At 43.0% G+C, this 18,855-nt stretch overlaps 1 protein-coding gene across 1 annotated transcript in view; it reads left to right on the forward strand.

Moving 5' to 3' along the window:
* The window catches only part of Nsmce2 (NSE2 (MMS21) homolog, SMC5-SMC6 complex SUMO ligase), a 253,509-nt gene extending 238,648 nt beyond the window's left edge, over positions 1 to 14,861 (forward strand). Inside the window, exons 5-7 of the mRNA XM_008845464.3 lie at positions 3,898 to 3,998; positions 4,378 to 4,484; positions 14,512 to 14,861. Of these exons, the coding sequence (XP_008843686.1) occupies positions 3,898 to 3,998; positions 4,378 to 4,484; positions 14,512 to 14,629 (326 nt within the window). The 3' untranslated portion in view covers positions 14,630 to 14,861. The remainder of the gene's footprint in view (positions 1 to 3,897; positions 3,999 to 4,377; positions 4,485 to 14,511) is intronic.
* Positions 14,862 to 18,855: the final 3,994 nt, after the last annotated feature.

Raw genomic sequence — 18,855 nt, forward strand, 5'->3', positions numbered from 1 at the left:
ATCTCTGTGAGTTCAAGGCCAGCCTGGTCTACATAGCAAGTTCCAGGCCAGTTGGGGCTACACCCTGTCTCAAAAAAAAAAATGTGGATAGAATAGTTAGATGATTGATGATAGATAGATAGATAGATAGATAGATAGATAGATAGATAGATAGAAAAATGTGGAGTTAGATGATTGATGATAGATAGATAGATAGATAGATAGATAGATAGATAGATAGATAGATGATAGATAGATAGGTGAATAACCTTCATGGGTATTATGTGAGGATTAAATGAAATAATATATATTAAGTGCTTAGCACAGTAAGTAAGAGTTAGTACTGAGATAACTGAGATAAGTGTTAGTACTGAGTAAGTAAGAAAGTATTAGTACTGAGATACTGAGTACTGAGATAAAGGTTTCCCAGAGCCAACACACTGATTTTAGTATTCAAATGATCCAGCTCAAGAACATAGAGCAGCACACTAATAGATTGAACACCTTGCCCGATTTTGAACAAAAACCTGTACTTTCTTTGGATCTCTGTGTTCTCAGGTAAATGAGAGACTTCAGGTAGCTAACCTTAATCTTCAGACATCTGTGATTCTAGCATATGATTTATATCTTCCTCCCCAGCCTGCCCTTTACCAAGCTTATCACACAGTTTTGTCCTTGGGAGCAACTAAATCACTGTGATATTTATTGCCAGATGTGACCTTTGGTGAACACCTTGTAGAATCCCAGCGTTAATGTCACTTTCTATAAATACAGAGTTAGGGTGAGGAAATGTTCTGTCTCTGGAGAAGTGGAGCTATTGAAGTCTCTTTTTAGAGTCGGTCTGTGGCTATTACTCACTGCTGGCATTCGCCCTTCTCTCTTTTGTTACCTCCTCCTTTCGTGATCTCTGCCATCTCTAGTTCCCCACTCAGCCTTCCCTAGCGGTTGGCATTGCATTTGAGTTGTGCTTTCTTGCTTCCTCTACCTTTTGAGAAATTTAAAAATAGAAAATTACCAACAAGCCCAATGTTTTTCACATGGGCTGAACTCTATTATACATCTAACAGATTTTCTGGTGAATTCCATTCTGTAATATTTATAGTCAGAAATCTACCATCGGTTCAGAATAAACTCTGTAAGAAATTCACAAAGGGCTTCTTTTATTTCAACTATCAGACACATAATCAGAAATAGGAGGCAATAGACCATGGGAGGAGGCTTTGAAAAGTAGATCCCAGAGACTGTGTGCTTCCCAGCCTGCTCCTTGCTTTTCACATTACCTGTCCAGTTTCCTGAGTTCCTGGGTTGGTAAAAGGACATTATTTTTAAGGGTCCTGATTCTTGTACTATGAATGCCAACCATAGAGCTTGGAAGCATAAAACCCTTCATAGTTGTGAGCACTGTTTTCAGAGACCCTATCCCACATCATGGCAAACATAATACAAAATGGCACCTTTCACATTAAAGATCATTTATTGCTGACAGCTCTACTTTTCAATTTTGCTTTGGAAATGAGTTAACTACAAATAGCTGATTTAATGTGGCCTTAGCCATTAGTTTCTCAGCAACTATCTGAGCATATTTGGGAATTTTTATGAAGTTAAACAATGGCTCCAACCTACATACTGATTCCAAATGACATACTGTTAATTACTAGATAAGCAATAGTGAAGTTAACCAAATAGTATACCTCGTAGGCCTTTAACGTGTATTAATCTCAATTTTATAACTACCTTATTTTGAATAAGGAATTGAAGACTGATAACTGAAATGCTTAGGGCCAGAAGTGCTTCAGGTTTGGGATTTTGGAATATTTGAGTATACCAAAGTATTTAGCATCCCTAATTCAGACATCTGATATCATAAATGTTCCAAAATCTGAAGCTTTGGGGGCATTGTGATGACATTCAAGAAATTTTAGATTTCAGATTTTGAGACAAAGGTGCTCAACCTGTAAGTGGTTTCCAAGGTCTCAGATCTTATTATAGGTCCTTGAAAAGGTATAAGTTTCCAGGCACTGCACCATAATGCCCAGTGGTTTAAATCGTTCTGCCTTTGAAGTCCAAAGCCCTGAGGTCTTCAGCCTCACCTTCTTCAGGGAATGAGAGCTGGTTTGGGGACACAGTACAAAGCACTGTCCAGTAAAGAAAGGGGAACCCCTCTAAAAGAGCACTTGGAGCAGAATCCCTGACTTCTGACCATTCATTCACTAGATGGCCCCAACAAGAACCCCATGTCCCTTTCCTGCCCCAGTAGTTTCTTTCCAGACAGACATTCCAGCTAGCTTGGGTGGAGGTCCAAAGTCAGTTCTATAACCGAAAGGTTTACAAAACCATCTAACCCAGAGTCAAGGGTTTCTCTCCTACACACATTTTTATGTCTATATTATTCTACCAGAATGAAAGAAAAGAAACAAGAGGAGGAAGGAGCACACCATCCGCAGTTATTCTACGTTAAATATAGTCCTACGCAAGATGCTTAGGATCAGAAGTGCTTCAAGCCTGGGATTTCTTTAAATATTTATGTGTACTTAATGAGATGTCTTGAGGATAGGATATAATCCAAACAGAAAATTTACTTGAGTTCCATATGCACCTTCCACACATAACCTGAAGGTCATTTTATCCAATATTTTAGATAAATGAAAGTCAAACATAAGTAAATAATCACTTGAGCCAGAATTGACCCAGATTTTATACAGATTTTATTTTATCCATGAAACAAAAACTTTGCAATGAAATCTTCCAGTCTGGTGTCATATCAGTACATAAAAAAGTTGTCAGCTTTGGAGTGTTTTGGATTTCAGATTTTTCAGATTTGAGCTGCTCAGCCTGTATCCCATATTCAGAAAGACTTTCACGTAGGAAACTCCTCTTATCCCATTCAAAAGTCATCTTTTTTTCCTCAGTAAGGAACTAGTATGATACAATGAAAAGAGGAAGATTTCAGAAACAGCTAGCCTCATCACTCACAGCACAGCAGTTCTCAGTGTGGAGGCCAGGGACCTTGAGGGTAGCAAGAGCCCTTCAGGGTGTCCTCCAGGTCATAGCTGTTTCCATAATAGCAGTATGATGTCATTTGCCTTTTTCACTCATTCTTTCATAAGTGAGGCTCCATGACATTGCACTGTGAGGGTTTAAGTGCAGGCACAGGCATTAAAATCCAGCTGTCTTCTATTAAGTCAAATACTTAACAATATCCAAAAAAAAACCCCAGAAAACAATGCCATTCTCCTCACTTTAGTCTGTTTTGAAATAATGTAATTGCTTTTAACTTTTAAAATATTTACATTAATGTGTAATGGAATTGTTACCATTTTTAATGAAGTAATAATTTTTTTTAATTCTTCAGCCTTAAATATCTACTATGGGTAAATATCGATAAATATAACCCATATGTTTAAAAAGTTCCTTGGAGTTCCTCAATAATATCTAAAACTGCAAAGGTGTTCAAACCATAAACTCCAAAGTTTGACAATTTCTGCACTCCCATACAGAGTACAGCTATCAATCATGTCCTTGTGCCAGGAGCCATGTTTTTCTTCTCTGTTCACCTTGGCACCAAAACTATGAAGCTGAGGCTTTTAAACGGGTGCCTTGCTAGCCCACAGCCTCTAACCTGACCTAGCAGAGACCAGGTCTTCTGACTCTGCAGTCATATTCTTGGTTACCAAGCAGATTGATTTTCTGAACTTTGTAAAGCCTCATTTTATTTCTTTGAGCCTTGGGTTCCTTATCAGAAATGGGCAAAATTGGGGAATCCTCAGGGTTCTGTTAAAAACAGAAGAGATAACATGCATCTAAGTGCCTAGCACAGGGACTTAGGCCAAATAGGCCCTAAGGAACTTCCTGTCCTTCCTTCCTCTCCCTGGCATGCTGCTGAGCCAAAGAAACTCACTAACCCCTTTCTTCCTGTAGATGGTATGCATGCAGACAGAGAGACTGATGGGACAGAAGGAGTTGATGAAGATATGATTGTGACCCAGAGCCAGACCAATTTCATCTGCCCCATTACACAGGTATGGCTTCCAATGGGGCGGGGGGCGGGGTGCAATTAGCTTCACTGAGAGAAGGGTTCCTGTTTGCTTTCTGATTTGCTGTCCCACTGGAAGGAGAGAGGAAAAGAGGGAAGAAGAAAAAGTGATGAGGTAGAGGAGCATGCATGGAGGTTTGTAGCTCGAAAGCGCTTTGATTCAGTCACACCCTTTAGGATCTGGGAATAAAATCATGGCCCAGAGTGATGTTTGAGCCAGTCTCCCTCACATGTCCTCATCTCAAAACTAATATTTAAATCTTAAGGATGGGAAGTTAAACAAACTTGTGGGGGCACCAGGAAGCAGCAGCCACTGGAAGTGAATGGTTGGCATTCCTGAAAGCCTAATGTCTCCTTGATTGCAGCTGGAAATGAAGAAACCAGTAAAAAATAAAGTGTGTGGCCACACCTATGAAGAGGAAGCCATTGTTCGCATGATCGAGTCCAAGCACAAGCGGAAGAAGAAGGCCTGGTGAGTCAGTGCTGGAGGAAGCAGGGCTCTCTAGTGGTCCTCAGTACATCCTAGAGAAAGGTGCTGGAAGAATCTGAAGGCACGCCATTCAAACAGCGAAACAGAAGGCATGGAATTGGGTTGGACTGTAGTCATTAGATAGCTAGAGGTTAATGAACATGTGCTGTTAAGATAGCCAGGGACTGGGGAGATGGTCCAGGTAGTAGAATGCTCACCTAATAGGCAAGAAACCTGGGTTCATTCCTAGAACCATATAAACTAGGTATGGTCACACATGCTTAGAACCTCATCATTTGGAAGGTAGAGGCAGAAAGGTGAGAAGTTAAAAGCTATCCTCAGCTCACAGAGAGAGAGATGACTGACTGCAGAACTATAGAACTATGGTGCTGAGAGTGATCCCCTTTTCCTTTTTCACGTGTGCACTTACCCAACCAAGATGAACTTACCATTTTTTGCTTTCTGCCATAATCATACTTTGATTTAAAAACATGATAAATAAGCATTCCAAGATAAGAATTAACATCCGGGGCTGGAGAGATGGCTCAGGGGTTAAGAGCACTGACTGCTCTTGCAGAGGACCCGGGTTCGATTCCCAGCACCCACATGGTGGCTATGAATCGTTCCAGTTCCAGGGGAATCTGAAGCCCTCTTCTGACCTCTGGAGCATTGCATGACATGGGTGCACTCACATACATGCAGGCTATATACTCATACACATAAAATAAAAATAATAAAATATTTTTAAAATAATTAACATCCAGTGGTTTTTGAATTTAGATTTTATTATCAGAGAAAGGCTTTCATTTAATCACTTAAGTAACTTCCCAAAAGGTTTCAGTAAATCTGTGGCTAACTCATCAGTGAGAATATTTTTTTAACTTATTTTTATTTTATGTGTATGGGTACTTTGCCTGCCATAAGAGGGTGTTGGATTCCCTGGAACTGGAGTTAAGGATGGGTGTTAACCACCATATGGGTGCTGGGAACGGAACTGGGCTGCTCTGGAAGAGCAGTAAGTGCTTTTAATCACTGAGCCATTTCTTCAACCCCAAGAATATTTTTTTAACTGCAGGTCTCTCAGAATCTTCCATCCCTTTTCTCCTCACACCCCAACTCCAATACCATGGCTCTGTGCCTGTGGCAGAGTCCTCTGTGGGCCACACTGGCACTGGCTGGGTTTGGCATCTCTTGAGCTTTTACCAGGAATGGAATGGCAGGTGTGACCTGTTCTGAAAGTCTGATAACAGTTCCTTTGATGTGTTCTTTGCTTCTGCATCACCCAGAAACTCTCCGGTTCAGACGAAGAATTGGAATTCCCCACCTTTCCCCATGTGGGTGTGGGCTGAGAGATAGCATACTGGAGACTGGAGAGAGCTCCTTGGCCATTCAGTCAAGTAATTTACAATATTTATTCTAGAAGAATAATGGCTTTGCAGCCTAATGGTTGCAAAACTTAAACTACTAGTACATTTTTATCTGGAGTTTCCACCTTATAGTCCAAATGTATTTCCCTAGTGACCTTATTGGTTTCCCATGAGCATAATTTTGTTTCTGGACTTATAAGCCTTCCCTTTCTACTATTTTTTTGTGTGTGTGTTCCTTTTCTGACAAGCTGGAAAAGGTCAACATAATTAGTAAGAATGCTTCCTAGTTGGTTTTCTTTTGACAGCTCTTCCTTCTAACAGTATGTGACACTCTTCTGAAGTTAGAGTTGGAGGGGGCGGGGACTGATAAAAAACTTATTTCCCACCAACAGTCCCTGAGTAGGTAGTAGAGCATCCCCACATTTAGATGGCCCTTCTCAAATACATGCTTTGACTTTCTAATGTCCTTTGCTTTTTTTTTTTTTTAAATTGCGAATGATATCTGCAAGCACTTAGGTAACACTGGTCATTTAGAAAACTGCCCCCTCATGGGTCCATAACTTGGGTTTGATAACCCTGCAAATTCTCCTAGTCCAATTAAGTCCAATAACAGTTAAGTCCAAGTGGAAGAAATCTAGGGGTTACAGAGAAGGTAGCATTCTTACCAGGCCTTAAAAAAAGGAGAAAGATGCCAGGGAATGGTAAGGGAGGGGCTTCTAGGCTACGGCTTAAAGTTTTCCGTTTGTGACCCCTATTCACCAGATCAATTTTTTTTTCTTTTTTCTTTACATGTGTATGTGTGTAGTGTATATGTATATTTGTTCGTGTGAGTTCACATGTGGGTGGGTGCATATGCAGGTGTGTGCACATACGAGTGAGTGGAGGCCCAGTGTAGATGTCAGGAATCTTCTATTGTTCTTCCATGCTACTCTTTGAAGCAAAGTCTCTTAGTCAGTCCCACAATTTGAAATATGACTAGTCACCCCCTGGAGATTCCTTCTCTCTGCCTTATGAGGCTTCCAATTACAGGTGGGGTACCATACCTGGCATTTACATGCGTTCTGGGAGTTCAAACTCCAGTGCTCTTGTTGCAAAGCAAAAGCTTTAAACCACTGAACCATCTCTCCAAACCCCTCACCTACTCAAGAAATTTTTATGCATCCTTGGGTTTATGGGTATATAAAACAGGTATACAAATCAAACAAAATAATCATAAACAAATTTGTCTTAAAATAATTCTTTGGGGAGGGGGTTGGTTTCATTTTGAGACAGGGTCTCATTGTAGCCCCAGCTACCCTAAAACTTGCTATTTAGACCAGGCTTACCTCAATCTCACTGATAACCACCTTCCTCTACCTCCAGAGTACTGGCATTAAAGGTGTGTGCCACCACACCCAGCTTAAAACAATTCTTTGATATACATATAATTTACCTTTTTTTTTTGTTGTTGTTGTTGTCTTTTTGAAGCAGGGTCTCCCTGTAGTCCCAGCTGTCCTGGAACTCACTATGTAGACCAGGCTGGCCTCGAACTCAGAGATCCGCCTGCCTCTGCCTCCCAAGTGCTGGGACTACAGGCGTGAGCCATCACGCCCAGCTAATTTACCATTTGTTAAAGATGAAAGCAGGTTCGCATCTAATGAGATGGATGTCCTTATTTATTTTTATATAAAGAATTAAATATTCAGGGCTGGAGAGATGGCTCAGCAGTTAAGAACACTGGCTGTTCTTGCAGAAGACCCAGGTTTGAATCCCAGCACCCACATGGCAGCTAGCAACCAATTCCAGGGGATCCGACAGCCTCTTCTGTCTTCCACAGGCATTGTCCAGCATGGGTGCACTTACCAACGTGCAGGCAATACACGCATACACATAAAATAAAAGTAATAAATAAAATATTTTTTTAATAAAAAGAATTAAGCCAGGTGTGGTAGTGCATGCCTTTAATCTTAACACTTGGAAGGCAGAGGCAGGGGTATCTCTGTGAGTTCGAGGCCAGCCTGGTCTACATAGTGAGTTCCAGGACAGCTGGGGCTACAGGGAGACCATGTCTCAAAAAGACAAAAAAAAAAAAAATTTTAAATATTCGTTGAATATTTGATACTGCAGATTGTAGAGTATCTTCAGTGTTTTTCAGAGTTGGTTGAAATACTTGATTTTCTAATTGTCAGTGCTGAGACATAACACAAAATTGGCAGAAATATGCTTATGGCCATTTAGAAATTGTTGGAAATTTTGTCCTGATCCTATGCTAAAATTCATTTTTACAATTTTTTATCAAACTTAAGTTGGCGACTCACAGTAGTTTTCACAAACACTAATGTATTACAATCCAAAATTACAGAAGGAAAATACTCTTTCTTTTCCATAATTAAACATTAGATTTCTATAAGAACAGAAAACTTCATATGTACAGTAACAACACTGTAATACAGTTGTGTCAAATCTGAGCTTGGGTGTTTCATTGGCATTGCATGGTGTGTGTGATGGCATGCACAGTGTGTGTGCTTATCACAGGTTCAGAACCAAGGCTGCAATTAAGTTACGTGGTGCAGCACTAGTGAGTACTCCTAGAGACACCTGGAGCGCTGGCAGAAATGGCCCAGCAGCTAAGAGCGTTTGCTGTTTTTGCAGAGGACCTGAGTTCAGTTCCCAGCACCCATATCAAGCAGCTCACAACCACCGTAACTCCAGCTCCAAGGGATCTGATACCCTTTTCTGGCCTCTGTTAGGCATCCCCAGGCACATGTGCATACACAAAAAATAAAATAACAGAAACTTCAGATTCATTACACAGCTGATTTGGAATTAATTTTTGGTTATGCAGTCTGAAACCTTTTATTAATTACCTTTTTTGTTATTTTTTTTGCAAGCCAACATTGAGTTACAAAACTCCAAATGGGGTTAGAACCAGTAGTTAAAGAAGCTGAGTTCTAGGCAAAGGCCTCACTCTATCAGGCCCTCTTCCCATTGGTAGGCAATAGGTACAGTGATGATTACTGTATATAGAGGCAAAGTTGAATGACACTATGGGCAGAAAAAAAGGAAATAAGGTAGAGATCTGTTAAACAGGGCAGTGAATGTCAACTTCGTTGCTTTCCTTATCTCTGAGTTGGTGATAGTAGTTGTAGTTTCCTCATTGGTACATTTGAAATTGGAATGAGATATTTATAAAGCACTAAGCACACAATAAAATTCGGTAAACATGAGCCCTTTTTCATCGTCTTCAAGCTTTAACCAACATCAGCACCAGCATCTAGCAGCTCTACTGCATCGCACAGGAGACCTTGCAGAGTAGGGGGAGTAAGAGGAGCCAGCCTGGAGTTGAGGGAGTTACTGCAAAAGCAGTGCAAGGGATGGACTTAAAAGGCTTGTGGTGATGCTTGCTTGTGTGATGCTTTTACAGTAGATTGCCTTACAGAGAACAAGGCCAGGATGTGTGGAAGTACCCCTGACAGAATGTGACAAGTGACTGAAAGGAGGACGGGAGGAAGAGGTGGGGTGACTGTCATTTTTGATGAGTGTCCAGAGCATGGTCAATGGCTATCATTAGCCTAGAGAGAAGCAGCAGAGGGGACCATGTCTATAAGTAGTTATGAGAGGCTCAGCTCAGGTCACCCAAGTATGAAGTCTCAGCTGTACAGCTACTTGGAAGCATCAGGAGGCACAAATGTGTGGGCCTTGCCCTCAGAAGATGACTCTGAGCTGGCCATGAGGATTGTGTGGTTATGGATATAGAGGTGGAGCCCACTGTCACCATTAGAGATGCAGCTCTGGAACAGGTGTAGTTGCCTGTGGCAAGGCAACAAGACAGGGCCTTGGCCTGGCCTGAGCACTACTCATTATGATTCCCTCAGCACCTGACTCAGAGCCTGTGGTCAGCTCCAAACACCTTCTTGTTCATCAGTAACAGCATCAGAGGTAGAAACCCCCCAGGAAGCAGTCTAAACCACACCCAGAGACAAGAAGCACCATACAGCACTGAGTGTCATGGGATCCAGTGCCTGGAATACAAGGTGCACGTGGCAGCAGGTTAAAATTCAGGAACTGTTTACAACTTACTCCATAAGTTTCTGATTCAGCATGAAGTGGTATCATTTCCCATGATGCACGTTCCCTTTGTTTAAAAATGTCTGACACATCCGTTTCAAGAATTCTCCTTTCTGTCTCCTGTTCCAGTTATATTATGTTAGCCTGGAGTCCCAGGCTCACTGTGTTACTGAGTACTACATCTGAACTTTCTCAGCATCCTTCAGTCCCTGAAGGACTCTTCACTGGCTTGAGGCAGAATATTCTTGTGGAGACTTTCACCGTTAGTATGCTAGTTAGAATCATTTCCTAAAATGGAGCTCTTAATCATAAAACTATTATCTTACAAATAAAGCTGCCTGGTTATTTTCATATTAATGAGCTGTCTGATTTTCACCCCTAGCCATTTGTTTTGCTTTTTTGTTAAAGAACAGGAACTTTGTTTAGCACAGTCATAGTCAGAGTGAAATTGAATACAAAGTGTGGTGTCAATCAGCAGAATTCCAGGGATCCCAGAGCTGGCAGGGTATTCCTTCCCAATTTGGACCAGCACATTTCTTGGCTGAGGAGAAAGCAGGGAAATAGCTCCATTTGTAAAAGTGCTGGATGGTACCTGAGGACAGCTCAGGTTGTCCTCTGACCTACACATATGCACATGCACACACAAGGATGTACAACACATGTGTATGCACACATAGGCAGAGCAAACAGGAGGCTCCAGCGTACAGAGTGAACACACAGATGTGGGCCCTTCAGGTCGACACTGAGTCGTTACCACTTACCTCAGTGCTCTGTGACACATCACCCAAGACTTGGAGGGTGTGATATGGAAGGTGTGGGACAGAGTAACTCTTTGTATGTAGGTATGACAGGAATCCACCCAACTCTCTTTGCTAGAAATATCTGTAGACCTGCTTCCTAAAGCATATGGATTGAACCTTGGCATTCTTGGGAACCAAATCTTCGAACTTAACAAGACTCACCATCTTGTGCTATTGAGCTAAAGCTAAGGCCCAGGTTCTCTGCAGTCCCATGGGGCCTTCAAGGCCTGGAGGCCTTCACTCAGAGACACTCTAATGCTCACCCCATGCTGCTGAGGTATGCTCTGCCCTGTGGCTGACCCAGACTCAGGACCCAGCCCCTCCTTCCAGGCCTGTGGGTCTGAATCCTGCCAGGCAGTGATGCGAGAGTTAAGGCTGTTGCCACACCTGACTTGCTCACCAGGATGTCATGGGGATTATGGCCTAATGCTTAGGTAGTGTTGTTTCTTAGAGCAGGAGTGTCCTGATTCAGGCCCATGGCATCATGGCCTTTTCTTAGCCTTTTTAGCTTAAAACTTGTGTTTGTTTCTGCGAGTTAGGGTGGGAAATGAGGCTCTGCCCTGGCTCCTGTGCCAGCTTCTTCAGGAAGTCTTCCTAGCGCCTCACTCACTGCATTGTTAGTACCTTGTGTCATATTGAGCCATCTTGTCAGTGGGAACGAGCAGCTGTGTTCTAGGGTAGCAGCTGCTACGTGATATGCTAGAGTGCAATCCTCCATTCTTGACAGGCAGTGGTCTCATGTACCAGACTCCCTTCAGAAGATACCTTTCTACAGATAGACAAGGAACTCTGCTTTCGTCTGTTTGCAGGAAAAAGCAGAGCACAGAGAATTAAGTTACAGAGTCAGTACCACAGGAGTTGAGTGCCGGTCGTTTCCATCCATTCCTTTTGGAGAGTGCCTCACTATGTAGAATAGGTTGGCCTGGAACTTTTTGTGTAGCTCATTCTGGCCTTGTACACATGATTCTCCTGCATCGGCCTCCAAAGTGCTGAGATTATAGACCTGCACCAGTTCTCCCAATTTTTTTTTTTTTTTTTTTTGGTCTTTCTGAGGCAGGGTCTCCCAGCAGCCCTGTAACTCACTGTGTAGACCAGGCTGGCCTCAAACTCACAGAGATCCACCTGTCTCTGCATCCCAAGTGCTGGAATTAAAGGCATGGCTCTTTTCTATTTTTGAGTCTATATTTTTGACATTATTTTGACCTGGCTCCCCTTGGCGGACTATTTGATTTATGGCATTGTCCCCAGAGCCTGTCTCCTGCATGACACAGATCTCCCAGGCTCCATCCCATCAGCATGAGTGTGGGCACCCCCTGAGCAGTTGAGTGGTTTGGTTAATTCTGTCAGCCATTCTCAGAATGCCCTCATTTACTGACTACAGCGCTGATGTCATCAGGAAGTCCTCTCCACCTCACTCTCCACTTCCCTCTCCATGGCTTATTCACTGTCTGGCTATTGGAGACAGACTTTGTTCTGAGGAGTCAGCCAGTGGCCTGGTAGTCATTGGGGTTCCCTTTGAAGGAGGTTCATTCCAGAAACATCCTTGAGCTGCATTGCCATGCCAAGGAAGTTGGAGGGGTAATGGTCACCCTTTCCAAAATTTTGAATATGCGTCTCCATCATCTCAGTTGTTTGCTTTCATACACAGAGAAATAATTCACTTTGATAAAGCATTCATCAGGCCCTTCTAATGCAAAGTCAAATTGTTACATGCTGTGGGGTGGGGAGGGGTAGATATACGTTCAGGCCCCTTAAGTGCAGTTGCCTTCCTACAACTGACCCTTAAAATGTGCTGAAAGCAGAGCATGATGGCTCACGCCTATAGTGCCAGCACTCTGCCGGAGGCTAAGACAGGAGGATTTCCATGAGTTCACTGTCAGTCAGGGATACACAACAAGACTCCATCTCAAAAAAAAAAAAAAAAAAATGCCTGAGTGTACAGAGTACATTTCAGCATTTTAAAATTATTGCTCTCACGCTTACTGTTCATTACACTGATGAAAGCCCCAAGATCAAAGCCAAGAAAAATCTTCTCTTTCCTATTTTATTGTTGAGTTTCCTAGGACTTAATGAATTAGAGCTCCCAGGTCAGCTTTCTTCCTCTCTGCCTTTTACCTTTTTTTCTGTTTTCATTGAGCCTTTTGGAGAACTGTCTCAGATTATGAGGCCGAGTTTGGTGTGGGCAGGAGCCATTTTGTGCTTCAGGTGGTATTGTTAGAACCTAGCCTGGGGCTTATCACACAGAAGCATCCATGAATGGTGCTTGTGTGCATTGGATCTATGTGAGTATAGACAGACCAGGTTATATAAACTTTCTTAGAGTAGTGACCAGGGATAGGTGGCAGACTGGGAAGTGGAGAAGCAGAGGAACATTATGGAGCATGTGGTGCCCGTTATAGGTCTCTATCCCCATTTTAAAGCAAGGGAATCAAGGCTTAGAAAGGTCATCTCATCTAACCAGTAAATGGTTGAGAGAGTGGGATGTAGATGAACCTGTGTAAACACTGGGCACTCAGATCTGCCCAAATCTTGTTCACAGTAGAAAAAACCAGGTGACTTCATCCAAACCACAGCTTTAGAGGAGATGCTAACCAAGCATGGCCTTGAGCTCCACCCTTCTCTGGGTGACTCACATTCTGAGTTCCCCTGCCAAAGGCTTCTGGCCAGTCCCCAGTACCCCACTCAGTGTCTCCATTGGAGATGTGTAGTGCATTCAGGGTCATAGTCCACACAGGACTGCTGGCCCCATTCCTATCCCACGTTCTCATTAGCCCCCATCACAGTAAAGGACTCTGTAGTCATCCATCTGCTCATCTCTTACTTTTCTTTTACACTCCACCCTCATGGCTCCCACGTTTGAGTGTATGCTGAAGCCAGTCACTGCCATGACCCTCACCCAGGCTGCCCCACATCTTCCTGCACTTTGGGACCCCCAGCAATTTTCTCTGCCTCACTATACCTTTAATTCAGTTTTCCATCAACCAGCCCCTAAAAGGAAACCAAATCACATCCTACCCCATCTGATTCAGATTCTAAGGATTTCTCTTCATATTTAAAATAAAATCCAGAACTAGGACTGTAGCTCAATGATAGAGCATTTACCTAGCATGCACAAAGCCCTGGGTTACTTACACACACACACACACACACACACACACGCACACGCACACGCACACGCACATGCACGCACGCCAGCACGGCATATAACCAAATGAGGTGGTGCATACCTGAACTAAGGAGGTGGAGGCAGGTGCATTAGAAGTTCATCCTTGTCTACATAATGAGTTTAAGAACAGCCTGGCCTACATGAGACCCTGTCTCAAAAACAAAGAATAATAAAATAATAATCCAAAGCTTTGCTAGATCCAAATTCTCGTACTCTTGCCTGGTCATTTTGACCACAGGGTCCTCGCTCTCTAGAGCACCTGAGTGGACCTTCTGGGCTTCCATTTATTTTTCTGCCTCAGCCTGGTCCACTCACCTTCCTTAAGAGAAGACTTTACCTAGCACCACCTCAGTCCCATACTTCCTCTGCCCCTGCCTTGCTTCCCTGCCTTTAAAGCATTGTACTTGGCTGCTCGGTGACTGACTCCTTATTAGAAAGCAAGCTCCAGGAAGTAGGTACTGCTCACACATTGCCTGTATTCCCAGTCCCTGACCAGGCCGCACTCAGGTAGCCACTCAGTGAAAGAATACATGCACGCGTCACTCTAATTTTTTGATAAAATGTCTCCATATCAGTACCCAAGTGTGAAAGATGTTACCACCTACAGCCTGGCAGTTCAGTGGACTGATGATTTTCTCTTTCCCTCACAGTTGTCCTAAAATTGGCTGTAGCCACACAGACATGAGGCTGTCTGATCTCATCCCAGATGAAGCCCTGAGAAGGGCAATTGAGAGCCACAACAAGAAGAAAAAGCGCCATTCTCAGTAGGAGCAGGCCGCCTGGCCACGGGGACCTCAGCAGCCGGCTCCACCACAGTCACCAAGAATAAAGGGAAACAGTAAGCGACCAACTGCCCAGCACACTTCACGATAGTAAGGGGAAACTTGATGGGTTCATCCTGACAGAATGCAGTTTTTTAAGTTACACAATAAACATGCAAGCACATTATATTGTTTATTTTCAAGTGTTCCCATTTTAAATAAAATTTTGGTTATCTGCAGCTTGGTTCTGTCCACATTTCGCTCAGTGTGTGTTGTTCCCAAGGTGCAGATTTTCTATTTCTCATAGTTCTGAATGGTTTTATAATTGTTTCAACTAAAGAATGTCTTTTGGGGATGAGAAAACAAAGAAACACCCCAGTTGCATAGCATCTTCTATAAAGTCAATAGTGTCTGGTTATAAAACAGCCAGTTTGCTCTCCTGTATTTACTTGGCATAACTGACGTTGCTGAATACGGAAATGCTTTTATTTGCTATGACTTTCTGAATGGCATAGAATGTTCCAGGAACATACTCCCCGGGCAACCGTAAGTCATGCCCATAATGGAAACTTGGCTACAGCCCTGGGAGGGCCTCAGGTATCTCATGGGAAGCAACCACATCCTGAGTTCTTGGTGCCCTGCTGGATGCTCCCTGCAGGTATCTTCATCCTCTGGGCCTTCAAGTCCTCAAATGTGAAGCAGAAGTGTTAAGGATATTGTACCAGTCCTGTCTGTCCCAACAGCAATTGAACTAAGACCAGCAGGACATTCACTTGGCCCTTACAGAATGGGCCTGGTGGTGTACATCCGTGATCCAAGCATTCCAGGGCTGAGGCAGGAGGTGATACAGCTCAGGACAGCCTGGGCTACATAGCAATACTCTGTCTCAAATAAACAAACAAATAAGACTCTTCCATTCTGTTAATCTGTTGATTCCCATAGCAAACCAAGGTTTGCACCAAGAATAGCTAACAATAGCTGACATTTATTACCTACTATGTACCAGGTGCTACTGGGTGCTAACGCGGTGTGCATTTATCGGCTCCTATAATCTTCACAGCCTGGTGAGAAAGGAGCAGATACTATTCCCACTTTCTTACATTACAACTAAGGAACTGAAGCATGGGCAAAGGGTGAAAAGTGACAGGGCTCAGAAGCAGGGACCAGAACGAAAGTCCTGCGTTTTTTATTTTTTTATTTTGGTGTTTTTGAGACAGGGTCTCCCTGGAGCCACAACTGGCCTGGAACTCACTATGTAGACCAGTCTGGCCTCCATCTCACAGAGATCCGCCTGCCTCTGCCTCCGGAGTGCTGGGACTAATGGCATGTGCCACCACTGCTAGGTCCTGCATTCTTAATCTCAAACTTACTTTCTCAAACATTTATTTAGGATCTAAAAATATATTGAAGGGTAGGAAGTGGAAGAACATGCCAACATGTGTGAAGATGCCATGATGAAATCCATGGCTGTATTCTAACCTATAAATAAATAAATAAAAGCGTATTCAGAGCCCACAGCTAAAAACCAAAGCTTTGCAGATAAGCACATGTGCATGTGTGAAAATAAGCCTGATTGAGATGCAGGAAATGACTGCATATGGCATCTTCAAGGTACTGAGGTCCGTGAACTATGAACACACATTTGCGTTTAAAATCATAGCCTAAGCAGGGCGTGGTTGGTGCATGCCTTTAATCCCAGCACTTGGGAGGCAGAGGCAGGCGGCTTTCTGTGTGTTCAAGGCCAGCCTGGTCTACATAGTGAGTTCTAGGACAGCTGGGGCTACAGGGAGACCTGTCTTTAAAAGACCAAAAAAAAAAAAAGTCAAATGTGGCAGAATTTTCAACACATTTTCATGGGATTCAAAAGAAATTCCCTTTCGTCCAAGCTGAGAGATTGTGATTTCCTAATAGGCTTTATCTGAATCAGGCTTTCCTGAGGAAATGATTATGTCTAAGCCAGAACAAACATGCTTTTCATGGAATGTGGCTCTTTTGTGCAATACTGTTTCCTGAACAGATAGGAACAAGCACAAAATGCTTGCCTAAGATTCAATTTGCATCTCCCCAATTCTTTCCAAGGAGAATTCTGGAATATTGCTTCAGATAGGTTATCAGCTAGAAAAAATGCAAAATAACACCATTCCTCTGTGGAAAGGCACAGTGTTACTGTTTTCCTTCTTCAGTCTTCAGAAGTTCTGTTTTATGAATGTGTCACCCACTTTAAGGATGTGAAGTTTTGCACTGATTTATTTTCAACTTTGAAGATTTATAATTTGATTGCCATTACCAATCTGATATTTTTTTATTTTTGTTTTTTGTCTTTTTGAGACAGAGTCTCTCAGCAGCCAGCTGGCCTGGAACTTACCATGTAGACCAAGTTGGCTGTGATATCAGAGAGATCAGCCTGCCTCTGCCTTCCAAGTTGTGGAATTAAAGGTGTGTGCCACCACACTTGGGTCAATCTGATATATTTATTAAATTTCTGATTGTAAGAGTTTTCAAAAACACTGGAACATTTTCTTCAAATAATATATTTTGTTGAGTGTAGTGGACCTGTCTGTAATCCCAGCATTTGGGAGGCTGATGTAGGAAGATTACTTGAATGGGAGTTTGAGACCAGCCTGGACAATATCCTACTAAGACCCTGCCTTAAAAACGAGGAGGAAGAGGAAAAGGAGAAGAAGGAAATGGTAGTGCATGCTGTAATCCCAGCTACTTGGAAAGAGGATCATAAGTTCAAGGCTCATCCTGGCAGTTTATCAAGACGCTGTTTCCAAATAAAAGAAGAGCTGGGTCTGTATCTCATAAGTAGAGCACTGGCTACCCACTTCAAGACCATGGGATCAGTCTCCAGTACAACAGCAACATCCAATACATGAATTCCTCTTAAAAGGGAGCAGTTCTTATCAAAGAGGTAGAAGGACTTTCTTCCTCTTCCCAGGACAGCCCCACAGTCCTACCTGTGATGGCCCTAAAGTCTGGGAGTCCTTTGACACACATGGTAGCTGTATCTTTTGGACATTACTATGGTGAGTAATTGCATAGAGGTGACTTTTTTGAGATAGGGTCTCCCAGTAGCCCCAGCTGGCCTGGAATTCACTATGTAAATCAGGCTGACCTCCAACTGCCTCTACAAGTGCTGGGATTAAAGGTATGTGTCCCCATACCTTTATGTGTATTTTTATGTGTATGAGTATATTTCTTGAATGTGTGTAAGTGCACATGTCATGCAGTGCCTGTGGAGGTCAGAAGAAGGTATTGGATCCCCTGGAACTGGGGTTATGAATGGTTGTTAGCTGCCATATGGGTGCTGGGAATCAAACCCCGAGTCCTCTCTAAAAGCAATCGGTGCTCTTACCACTGAGCTGTCTCTCTAGCCTTAATGCTAGCTCTTTTAAGACCCTTTCATCCTGGTAAAGTTATGCTGTTTAGGTCGTGAGCTTGAGCCTTTAAAGGCTAGTCCATTTCTCCAGCCCTAGCCTGGAAAGTTTTAAACTTTACCACAAACACCCATAAGATAAAATAATTTCCCTTTAGCCAGTCACACTCAGCAGGCAGAGGCAAGTGGATCTGTGTGAAATCAAGGCCAGCCTGGTCTACATAGCAAGTTTCAGGCCAACGGGCTACAGGGAAACCCTGTAAGAAAACCAAAAAAAAAAAAAAAAAGATTTTTCCCTTTACATAGATGGTCCAGCTAGAAATAACTCCTACTGCTGAACGCTACTGACAAGGACAGGAAATTGCAAGACTCAAGGGAACCAGTGAGGCCACTGCCAACTGGTGGCTGGCCAGACTGCCTTCACTGTGTCATGTAAGCTAATCTCATGTAAACTAATCTTACCTGGGATCCTAGAGATAGTTATTACCGCATTTTTTAAAATTTTCTATTTTACGTGTTATGAGTGTTTTGCCTGCATGCGTGTACGTGCACCCATGTCAAGCAATGCCCACAGAGGTCAGAAGAGGGTGTCAGATCCCCTGGAACTGGAGTTAAAAACTGTTGTTATTCGCCATGTGGGTGCTGGGAACTGAACCTGGGTCCTCTGCAAGAGCAGTCAGTACTCTTAACCATTGAGCCATCTCTCCAGCCCCTATTACCCTGTTTTACAGATGGTTAAACTGGAACTCAGTCTTATCCTTTACTCAAGGTCACAGACTTGTATATAGTGGAGCCCACACTGGAACAGAGCAGCAGGGGCTCAGGCAGCATATTCGAGGCTCTGTCCTGGGCCC

The sequence above is a fragment of the Nannospalax galili genome, unplaced genomic scaffold, assembly GCF_000622305.1.
Source record: "Nannospalax galili isolate Female #2095 unplaced genomic scaffold, S.galili_v1.0 scaffold380, whole genome shotgun sequence".
In the NCBI taxonomy this organism is placed as follows: domain Eukaryota; kingdom Metazoa; phylum Chordata; class Mammalia; order Rodentia; family Spalacidae; genus Nannospalax; species Nannospalax galili.